General features: G+C 38.2%; 1 protein-coding gene across 9 annotated transcripts in view; it reads left to right on the top strand.

Moving 5' to 3' along the window:
* CDC14A (cell division cycle 14A) overlaps positions 1 to 12,244 on the top strand; it is a 195,742-nt gene that overhangs the window by 86,474 nt on the left and 97,024 nt on the right. For all 9 annotated transcript variants that reach the window (XM_059885067.1, XM_059885068.1, XM_059885063.1 and 6 more), the window contains 2 exons: positions 8,715 to 8,781; positions 11,907 to 11,969. In XM_059885067.1, the coding sequence (XP_059741050.1) occupies positions 8,715 to 8,781; positions 11,907 to 11,969 (130 nt within the window). The remainder of the gene's footprint in view (positions 1 to 8,714; positions 8,782 to 11,906; positions 11,970 to 12,244) is intronic.

Raw genomic sequence — 12,244 nt, 5'->3', positions numbered from 1 at the left:
TGATTATGTTCTGAACTGATAATATTTCAGACTGGATTAAACAAAATATATTATTGAAATTGATGTCATTTATTTCTTTTTACTTTAGTATGGGTATGTAAAAATTAAAATTACACATGTGGCTCTCTATTGCATTATATTTCTGTTGGAAAACTATGATCTAGATTACATTTTTGTGACTGTATATAGTTGATGATTACAGATTGTTTTATATAATTTTTACTTTGAAATGTCAGTAGTTCCCAGCCACTTAGAGTTGTTCGGGCATATGTTGAATGGTCTCCTGGTAATGGTCATTCATTCATTCATACAACAGCCACAGCATAGTAATGTGTGCAATACTGTACTAGACTCTGGGCATACAGCATAAAGAACACATTCTCTGTCCTTAGGAAGCTTGTGATCTTGTGCTGGTTGTGCAGATGGGATTCAGTTCGGTGGTTGGAACAGTGCTCAGATGACCTTTGAGATCCTTTCTAACCCACTGCTCTGCAGATATTTGCCTACCTTGTAGCTACTTGCTATCCAGAGGATTTGCAGAGAATCATAGAATCAAGACATATAAAGGAGACATTTCTGTTATTTCTTAGTCCATTTGCTATAGCTCTTTTTTATTCTTTAATGGAATCTCCACATTGTAAACCATGCAACTCTGTTTTTCATTTTTTTCTTCAAACAACTTCATTACCAGAAACGTTTTCTTACTATTTTGTGTAAATATGTTCTTTCATCTCTGGTTTCATCTGCTTATTATTACCATTTGCAGGGTTGCTTCATTCTGAGTGATTTCTTAGATTCACAGGTTGCAGGCAGTGGTGTGCTGGTAAACCAGCTCTTTAAGTAAAGAGCATTTGCTGATTTCTGTGGTGTAAATATTCCCACCAAGGCTGATTTGGGCTCTCAAAATTTTTGATTATCTAACAGTTGACTCTTGAGAGTCTGTAAAAAGATAGCTCTAGGACAATCAAGTCCTTCCTCTTTGTCTTTGTGGATGTTGATTCTGGTTTTCTTTAATTTTGCTGCTACTACTTCTCTGTAAAATAAATGTAAAAATATGAAAATAAGTAAAAATCCCAGTTGTTTCATCTATTAAAATATTCATACATTTAGTTTTTTATTCAGCAAATATTTATTGACTGCCAGGGATTTTTTATGATAACTTCATAATAGTTTTATGGTTCAGTTGACTATTATGCCAGAAGTCACATTTAGAAAGATAGAATTGCCGAGGTGGATAGAATGTGGATGGTCAAGCATGAGGCTGAGCTGAATTTGTATTTGGATGTCTCTAGATTGGTCCTAATGTTAGTCTTCTGTATTGGGGGTTATAGACCCATGATTTCTTCTTCAGCAAAGCTGAATGATTAGAAGTCCTGGGTGTTTGGGGTATTACCTCCTCCTGAATAAAGAGCATCCTTGTGTTTACCTGTTTAAGTGAGTAATGCAATTTATGGTATAACTGTCATGGTAGATAAGGGTTAGAGCCATAGTTTTCCCAGGCAGCATAGGACGTGCAAGCTTTTTTCTGTGGTTGATCTCTGTAGGCTTTCAGTGGTCCTTTGTGAGGAAGGTGGAAAAACACGTGTCCTCTTATTCAACTCAGGAACTATTTGGCTCAATAAATATAAATGAATGCATGAATGATTGAGTAAAAAAGCAAATCAGGAGTTAAATAAACAAATGGGAACCATAACTGCAACAAAAACTGTGGGAGTATAAAACTTTGTAGCACATTGGTATAGTGATTTAAATCCTAAAAGCTCCCTATAACCTCTCTAAAGTATCTGGTTTAAAATAAAAGTGTGTTTAATACCACTTGACAAAAGAAAACTACTTTGAACATCATTGCTTTTAGCTTTTTTCAATCAATACTCTTTGACAAAGAGAACAGAGGATGATATCAACGGACAAAAGAATTTTGGGTTAATGCAAAGAAAGCTCTTCTTGTTAATGAGAATTGAAGTGTTAGGCCCTTGAGATAGCAAAAGTGGCTGTAGGATATTATACAACATTTTCTTGGGATGATCTCCCAAGCTTCTTTAATTTAAACACTTACTGACAAACATTTATTGTTTGTTTCATACCAGGCACTGTAATAGGTACTAAGGAGACAATTAGGGAGTAATAAACATATAGATGCTGTCTTCTACGTGACTCTTATACATTGAGAGGCAGAGAATCAAATGAACACATCAGGATATAATGTCAAACTGTAGTTAAGTCCCGTGGGGGAAAAAATGTTGGGGACCTGATCTAGCCAGAGAGTGGGGCTGGAGGTTTTTCCTCCTGAGACAAGTGATCTATGAACTGGGAGCTGAAGGCTGAGTGGGGTAACCTAGGCACAGGCGATTGGAGAACATGTGACCTGAGAAGCAAAGGTTCTGTGGTGGGAGCTGAGTGCCTCTCCAAGGAGCTCAGGGAAGGGCATTGTGATGGGCTCAGAGAGTGAGAAGGGAGAGTGAAATGAGGGAGAGACCGGAGGGGCAGGCAGGGCCGGGTATCACAGGCCTTACGTCTATTTTAGGATTTGAACCTTCCCTTCAGAGAGCAGTGGGAATCAGTGAAGGGTGACAGCAGAAGAGTAACAGGAGCAGACTTGCCTTTTCAAGCTATCACTCTGGCTGCCGTGAAGAATACTCAATAGAAAGGCAAGGAGTGGACATGGGGAGGCTCTTGTCTGCACGAGAGGTACTGCCTGAGAGTTAGCAGAACTGAGGAGAAGTAAGTGCGTTCAAGAGATGCTTAGGAGGGAAAAGCAATAAGGCAGAGCACAGTAGAATACGGAAATGAGAGAGATGGAAGGACTTCTGGGTGCTAGCTTGAGTGATTATGGAAGCTGTATCTTTTACTGAATTAGGGTTGGAGGGCCAGGGTATTGTTGTTACTATTTTGGGGTGGGGCATATTCAGGAGATTCTTCTTACACAGTGAGACCCCATGGACTGTAGCCCACCAGACTCCTCCATCCATGGAATTCTCCAGGCAAGAGTACTGGAGTGGGTTGCCATTTCCTTCTCTAGGGGATCTTCCCAACCCAAGGATGGGACCTGGGTCTCCTGCATTGTAGGTAGATTCTTTACCAGAATCTGAGATTGTGAGCTCAGATTCTGAGCCACCAGAAAAGCCCATAAGATACCTTAAGATGCCCAAATGGAAACGTCATGTATGTGGTTGGCTGTACCATCTTGGAGTTTTAAGGAATCAGTGCTAGAGAGAAGCCCTTGAAGCTTATTGGCAGATAGATGGTAACTTATATCAATGAGTTTGTATAGGGCAGTGATCCTCAAAATGTGGTCCCTCCTACCAGAAGCACTGATAGCACCTGGAAACTTGTTAGAAATGGACAGTCTCAGCCCCTTCCCCAGACCTGCTGAATCTGAAACTCGGATGGGGTCCAGCATTCTGTGTTCTAAGAAGCCATATTGGCGGTGCTGATGCTGATGACATTAAAGTTGAGAGTGCCCAGGCTTGGGGGAAAGTATGGAGTATGAAGAATCTGAGTCTGGAGTTGAACCTTGAGGAGACGGGAGGTGAAGGATGACTTTGCACAGGACATTGGGATGGAGTAGTGTTGAGAGGGGTAGAATCCAGAAACAATGAAGAGAATATTCAGAGGGAATTACCTGTTCCTGACATATTAATAGTAAATTAAATGATGCTTGCAGAATCTTCTCTGGATTTAGAATAAGCAAATCCAGAGAGAGAGAAAATAGATTAGTGATTGTCAGGGATGGAGAGTGGGGGGAGATGGAATGAAGAGTTACTACAAATGGGTATAGTTTCTTTCTGGGGTGACAAAAATGGTTTGAAATCAGTGGTGTGAACTGTTGTTCAGCCACTCAGGTATGTCCAACTCTTTGCAACCCCATGGACTACAGCACACCAGGCTTCCCTATTCTTCACCATCTCCTGGAGTTTGCTCAAACTCGTATCCATCAAGTCGGTGATGCCATCCAACCATCTCATCCTCTGTTGTCCCCTTCTCCTCCTGCCTTCTATCTTTCCCAGCATCAGGGTCTTTTCTAATGAGTCAGTTCTTCCCATCAGGTGGCCAAAATATTGGAACTTCAGCTTCAGCATCAGTCCTTCCAATGAATATTTAGGGTTGATTTCCTTTAGGATTGACTGGTTTGATCTCCTTGCAGTACAGGGACTCTCAAGAGTCTACTCTAACACCACAGTTCAAAAGCATCAATTGTTCAGCGCTCAGCCTTCCTTATTGAATTGTGACTGTACTGAAATTGTGATTTGTGACTATACTAAAAATCACATTACGAAAACACTGAAAATCACTAAGTTGTGTACTTTAGAAAGGCTAAAATGATCAATTTTATTTCATTACAAGAATTTCACCTGGGTTTAGCAGTAAGATCATTGGTGACCTTAGTGAGACATGTTCTTGGCATGGATGAGGGTAGAAACAGAGTTGGTTAAGATGTGAGAGAAGAGAAAGTGGTAGCAGTGAGATGAGTAATTTTTCAGAGAAGTCTTATTTTAAAGGGGAAGCCAAAGAGAGGGTAGTGGTTGAAGTCAAGAAAATTTTTTATTTTAAAAATGGTAGGAACCTGAAAAATGTTAAAATTCTATTGGGAAGGGTCCAAGAGAGAGATATAGAAAGGAAAGAAATCATCCATTGTGTTGAATAATTATGCAGTTTCAGAGTGGGAAGAACTTTTGAGTTTACTAAAGCCTGATGTATTCCTAAACTTCACCTCCATTTCACACAACAATGTAGGTGGAAAATATTCCTTGCAAGTCATCTTCCAATTCAAACTTGAACATTGTGTGGGTCAGGTATCTTGCTGCCTTCCAGGACCAACCATTTTATTTTTAGATGCTGCTGACTACATCGGGTGATTGAGAAAACTCAACAGGAAAGATTTATTTATAAAATGGGAGATAATATGACTTGTAGACACAATGGGGGAGGAGACATTGGGACCTATTGAGAGAGTAGCATTGAAACATATTTATTACCATATATAAAATTAGATAACCTGGGGAAATTTGATGTATGATGCAGGGAGCTCAAATCAGGTGCTCTGTGACAACTAGAGGGGATGAGGTGGGAGGTGGGAGAGAGGTTCCAGAAAGTGGGGACATATGTATACGTATGGCTGATTCATGTTAGTGTATAGCAGAAACCAACGCAATATTGTAAAGCAATTGTTCTCTGATTAAAAATAAGTATATTTAAATAAAAAATATTTCTTTTATCGAGTAAAATCTTTCAGCTTCTTAAGGGTACTTTCCAACTTATTTTAGCCCTTCATCCTCACTGCCTGAAGAACCCAGTGCCGTCGCTTCCTGAACCTTTTGTGAATTATCTGGTATTGATTGGGTCGATGCTGATTTTTCTACTGTTACCTTAGTATTCAGTTTTCTTAGTCTTCTAAATTATTGTCACTCATTTATCTGATTTTCAGCTTTCAGAATTTTCTTGATGTTGTCTGCTCTCATCTCCCTGACCTTGTTGGATTCCATGTTAAAAAGCCCTTTAGAATTCTCCTTCTGGTGGGGTTTTGGTAGATACGTGTATTTATTGTCACCTTTATCATTTTCTCTCTCTTTTTCCCACAGAGAATGTGTAACATGTCTCTGTGTCCCTTCACTTTTATGGTTGCTCTCCTTTGACTGCGTATGTGCCAGGTGCCATTAATAAGCCATTTTTCTCTTGCCTAGTTAGGAGGGCAGCTTTCTGCCTTCATGAGGATTAAATGTGTTAATGTGTCTAAATTACCCAGCATAGTAAGTTTTGGTAAAAAAGGTATGTCATCAACTTCCCCCAGTCCTGAGGATGTGACTTAATTTTATTGCATCCTTATTATATTAAATGTCTGCCTGTCTTTCTAGCTTGCTGTGACTGCCTTCTATCCTAATTTCGTCAGATGGCCTATTAACTCTCCCTTCACTCTCAAGTCTACATGTTTGATCACCATATCACTAGAGTTGTCTTTTCAGTTGTTGGTAGAGACTGGCTGTGCTAGGACAAGAGATATCATCATAATCTCACCATGCTTTGCAGACAGTAAGAAAGACTGGATTTGGAGCTTGTCTGATAACCTATATTTGTGCATTGTTTAGCTGAGTCTAGGTGGGAAGGTATACTTGAAGAAGTAAGGGGCATCTTCAATTCTTATAATTTCTTCTATCTTTTTTAAATGCTGAGCTTTTCTTTTCTTTACCAAAGCAGTAGTTTTTGATCTAGTGTTTGTGGAGAGAATTCAGAGGATCAGTGAATTTAGATGACAAAAATTCTTTATTTTCACTAACCTTATAAGATAATGTGCGTGTGTTCAGTTGCTCAATCGTGTCCAGCTCTTTGTGACCCCATGAACCACCTGCCAGGCTCTTTTGTTCGTGGGATTTTCTGGGCGAGAATATTCGAATGGATTGCCATTTCCTCCTCCAGGGGATCTTCCTGTCCCAGGGGTTGAATGCCGGTGTCTCCTGCATTGGCAGGTGGATTCTTTACCACTGAACCACCTGGGAAGTCCCAATTTATAAGATTAAATTCAACAACTGGGTTGGCTGAAAAGTTTGTTTGGATTTTTCTGTAAGATAATTTTTCCAAAAGATGTAACAGCAGTAAAACCTGAACGAACTTTTTGGTAACTCAATATAAATGTTGTAAATAATAAACTATAGTAGTATTAGCAATTCAAGTGACTTTTTCACAATAGAAACTATAGACATTTTAATATCCCATTACAGCTGTTGTGTATATCTTAAGATATTTATGTTCACTCCTTTAAAACTATAATCAGACCTACTACTAATATGTTAAGAATGGTATTGTACATAATTAAGTATTGTATTATATATTTGTTTTTGTTATGTTTTGATAACTTTACATTTAATTACATTTGTCTTTTATCAGTTCTATGTATTTTATTCATTTGAAAACATTCTGAAAAGAGGGATCCACAGGCTTCATGAGAATGCTGCAGGGGTCCATGACAAACAAAAGGTTCTGAACCTTGTCCTAAAAAGACACATTCCTACAAAGGAATGTGTTGTTATTTATATAAATTAGTATTTTTTCTTAGATCCATAGCTACTACTTTCACTAGCTTAATCCATTAAAATTTGCTTCTTAATATATGATTTATGTCTTTACAAGATATTTGAAAAGGGGGCTCTTTTTTTTTTCCCTATGTGTTCAGATAGCATTGAAAAAGAACTCTTTAAATCAGGATGAAATACCTAGAATAACCCTTCCTTAACATAGGTTAACTTTGAAGTTTCAGGACTTTAACATTTCTTTTAGGCTGCCTTGCTTAAGATAACCTACTGTTTTTAAATTAGGTTATCAGGATGCTGAAACTCAGTGATGTTGATGTTGCATTTCAGTCCGCGGCTTAGCAGCCATCGGTTCAAGTTCCCTTGACTGGTTGTGATACAAGACTTAGTTCTATGTTAATTATGTGTTAAAACCTTAAAGAGTCATTTTCTCCCCATGAAGTGTCTTCTGTGGTGTTCCCCGCTGGGCCCCCCACTTTGTGTGGTACATTTGACTTTGTGATTGGCAGGTGCCTGACAGCTCTGTTCATTCAGGTCAGCAGTGGAGGCTGGGCCAAGCTACTGAGAGCCTTGAGGTCAAGTTTCTTGCCTTGGACACCTTGGAACATTGTTAGTGTTAAAGCTCCAATGCCAGTTCTGCTAACTGACCTGAACTTGATACTAGAGTTTTATGTTGCCTAAAGAAGGCCTGCTAAGTTGCTCTAAAAACTTAAATAAAGGATGAAGCACTCAGTTTTCGATGCAGTAGGTCTCCACTTTTCCTAGAACCCGAGAGGAGATTGTTTGGAAGCAGGATGGCATTTTCCTTAGCATTTTTTGTGGGGATGACGGTGGGGGTAGGGGAGCAGAATGGAAGTGGTGGCATTTAATCTGTGAAAGTAACTGCCAGGTTTTATTGACCTGAATACATTGTCCCCCTTAAACTTTTATGTTTGTATTTGCCATATGGGCTTTCCTGATGGCTCAGATGGTAAAGAATCTGCTTGTAATGCAGGAGACTCAGGTTTGATTCCTGAGTTGGGAAGATCTCCTGGAGAAGGGAATGGCTACCCAGTCCAGTATTCTTGCCTGGAGAATCCCCATGGACAGAGGAGCCTGGTGGGCTACAGTCCATAGGGTTGCAGAGAGTCAGACACAACTGAATGACTTTCACTTTCACCACTTTGCCGTATTCCTGCCAGATGGTTATTTCTCTTTCTGATTACCTCTCATGATGATGCATGTTTTACTTAATGAAACACTCATTGTTGATAATAGTCATAATACTTATTGAGTGGTTCCTTTGTGCTAGGCACTATAGGAAGGACATTATTTTTTTTAATGAAATCCAACAACAGTTCTGTGAATATTAAATTAGTAACTTCATTTCACAAATCAGGAAAGCAAAACAGATAGAGGTAAAATTGGCTTGAGCTCCCAGCCAATATGTGGCAGAGTTGGAATTTGAAGGCAATCTGATCACAGAGCTCTGGTTCCTAAATCTGCTCTCTCTTAACTCAGCTTGTTGGATTCAAGCAATTTCAGAAGCGCTTGAGTTAAGCTGTAGGAGTAGTTAACTAGTAGGATCTGATGTGTTATATAAGTTTATCATGTTGACAGCTGTGAAACCAAACAAGCATGTATCCAACTGACATATTATTTTGAGTATTCAAAATGCATGTCTTTAATGTTACTTTTCTTTTGTCTTCATAGGGATGCTTCCTTTGGAAATTGCACTTACAATCTCACCATCCTTGACTGTTTGCAGGGAATCAGAAAGGTAATAACAATTTCCTTGCTGTAGCTGCCATCGTAATTTAACAATATGAAAAAGGAGTGGAGTTGCTATCTTTGTTGTTGGAGAGAAGGGAGAGGGGGTAGTAAGAAGGTGGCTTTCTACTTGAACGATGGTTGATCTGCAAAATACAGACCACAGGGCCAACAGGGGAGGTGTTCTGGGGGATAACTCTTCTTATAGACGCGGAAGGGGTCTCCCTTTCTCATTTAAACTGTTTGTGTTAGCATTTCTACCTGCTGCCATTGCCGTGACCTTGCTCTGTCACCTGCTCAGCTTCCTTATCAAGCTAAATCTTGGTGTGAGAGAGGCAGGAAGTCATCTAAGCCACAACTCTCCTCTGTCAGTGTGGAGAACATTCCCACCTTGCTTTTCTCATTGGATAGTATTACATACCCAGGAAGTAGTCAGCAGGTTAGATATTATTATCTCACTTTTACAGATGAGGAAACAACCCCAGAGAGGTTAAGTCACTCTCAGGGCCACAGGGAGTTATTAGGGCTTCTTCTAACTCAGATTTCCATATCAGTCTGGAGTTCCTTCTAGTATCTTATCTGGGTATGTCATAAACCCATGGTTGTCCCAGTGTGGGAACTTGTGCAGAGATGCGGATGCTCAGACCTCATCCAATAGCAACTGGACCATGAACTCTGGGAGCGGTGCCCTGCTGTCTGTGTGATCCGACGCATCTAAAGTTTACAGCCATAGTTATGGACTTATTTATATACGTTGTGGAGAAGTTAATCCAAAAGATTGTTGAGAACTTTGGAATATGTTTTAGCAACATTGGTTTACAGTCTGAGTCATGCATGTTATGCTGTGAATTCTAAAGAAGCTTCAGAGTACATCATTCCATCTCGAACATACAGCCATGACTTTTACCAGCCAGGAATGTATGTATTTCATAACCCATTGGCAAGGGTCATCGTGTAAATATAGTATCAGTAGTGAGCTTTGTTCTAGATTCTTTTCTCTGATGCAGTATAACATTGCTTTTGCCTTATTTTAAGTTGAGAAAATTGCTATGGTAAAATATGTACTTGTTTTCCATATGTTTGTTTTTGATTTTGTTATTTCATTTTAAAACGAACTTAAACTCTGTAAAACTTTAAAATGGTTTTCAAACATTTTTCGTTTCACTTAAAAACTATCAAGATAACCTAGCCTATCTCCTGCGAATAACATCACCAACCCACACTTCCAATAACACAAGAACCCTTATGTATATTTCACCCAGTATACAATCCAGAATTGTAGCATTTAAAAAATATGACTCAATGGAAAAGGGTAATTTATTTATGGTCACTATTATTATTATTGCTTATCCTGCCATCTGGTACAAGCTGTTTCTTTTATAATACATATGAAATTGAAGAAGAGTTCACACTGGAGTATCCCTCCTGTTGTTATGGTAACTGATAACTTGATACAGACATTTATGACATCCTTGCTCATGTAAAAGGAGGACATGACTTTGTTCATTAATAAGGTCTTCTGTAAATTTTTTGTTTCATTAAATGCTGGGGTTTATTTTACCCAAATGTAAATGAGATTTAGAGGATCTGATTGATTGTTCAACATGTCTCTAAGTAACTGGGACACATTGCCTCTCTGAACGCTCTCATATGGGGCTTCCCAGGTGGCGCAGTTGTAAAGAATCTGCCTGCCAATGCAGGAGACTCAAGAAACACAGGTTTGATCCTGGGTCAGGAAGATCCTCTGGGGTAAGGTGGGCTACAGTCCAGGGAATCAGAAAGAGTTGGGCATGATCGAGCGTGTGCACATGCCCACACACACACACACACACACTCTCAGACTATTTTTGTGGCAGTGAGTATGTATCTCCTATGAAGGTAGAGTATGTCCACGTTTTTGCCTTTTTAGAAAGCATATCTTTCTGATTTTGATGTATTGGCATCATTATAAGCACAGGTTGTATATGTGTGAACTACACATAGAGGCATACACAAACACAAACACTCTTTAAAAAAAGAGGAAGCCAAGTGGTAGTTCAGGGCATGTATTCTCACTGTTTTGTCTGGAATGGTACATGAAGATGAAGTAAGTTGCTTTGTTTAAAGGTGAAATAATTGAGATAGGTTGTTCTGCTTGTCCTGTAGAGGTTGTCTGAACCAGTGTTGTCAGAGTCACTTAGGAAGGCATTTAAAAAACGATGATCCCACCCTCAAAAAACCTGATTTCATAGTTCTGCGATGGGGCCCAGGGGTCTGTATTTTAAATATAAATTACCTTAAGTGCAGGTGTTCTACATTTTGGAAAACACCGGTCTCTAAGGTATTTTCAAAGATAGATGTACTAAACTTGGCTTAAGAGATTCTTGTATTTTTAATGACTTGATCATGTAACTTTTAAAAGTAACTGATTTTGTATTCTAAGGTAATTTGTATAGCTTCATGACTTATAAAACAAAAGACACCTCTTCAAAATATTATGTCTGAATAAGCCAGATACTTTTAAATTCTAAATCATTGGTTATAAAAAAGAAGTATGAAAATTTTCTTTGTTGTTAAAAGATCAATTCTTCCTTCTAAATTGTAAGAGTAGTCAAGTACATTTTTACTCTTTCAAAAACTAACACTGTAAAACAAATTCTCTCATTGTAGACTTTAGGAACAAATAAGGGCCTATTAAGTAAAAACTCCCTTTTTACCAAATATCTCATTAATGATAAAAAGGAAAAAAACCTGAGAATAACTGATTTTTCTTCCAGCTGAAAATTTAATCACAATTATATATTGTTATAGTTAGGTATGAATTAATTGCACAGTTCCCAATAGGTTTTAACTATACATTTATAGTATGATCCATTTTATATATATGAATAATTTTAATTAAAAACTAATGTATATTAGAACTCAAGAAGCATATTGTGTGGGACATATTTTCATATTTTTCTAAGTGTTTAGTCCCAAAGACAGCCCCAAAGCAAAATTATGTATGTTAGATGGTTTCTAGATATGTATTACGAATTGAAAGTTTCAAATTTTCTCCTTCAGGTCAGGCAGAATCATTTGTGAGCAGGAATTCCAGAAATGCCTAGAAGTCGTTATCAATTTCACATGAAAAACTAATTCAAATTCTGCTTTTAGGGATTACAACATGGATTTTTTGACTTTGAGACATTTGATGTGGATGAATATGAACATTATGAGGTTTGTACATTTTAATTTTTTGGAAGCTATAATTTCACATTGATTAAATTGTTCTTTTATTCCTAGCACTCAGGTATTACAAATTGATTGACTGCTAAATAAAAGCATTCTGCAGTTTTCTATAGTTGTCAGCTTCATCCTTTCAGCTTTGATTATTGCCTTTGAACTGGGAGTTATCAAAATTTTAGTTTAGGAAAATACCATATCTCTCTATATTCTTTCATCAAACCTTTATTGACAGTTACTTTGAACCTTTAGTTTATAAGAAAAAACAA

Source organism: Bos taurus, chromosome 3, assembly GCF_002263795.3.
Source record: "Bos taurus isolate L1 Dominette 01449 registration number 42190680 breed Hereford chromosome 3, ARS-UCD2.0, whole genome shotgun sequence".
NCBI lineage: Eukaryota > Metazoa > Chordata > Mammalia > Artiodactyla > Bovidae > Bos > Bos taurus.
Note: the sequence above shows the minus strand (reverse complement) of the source record. Positions and strands in the feature narration are given on the sequence as shown.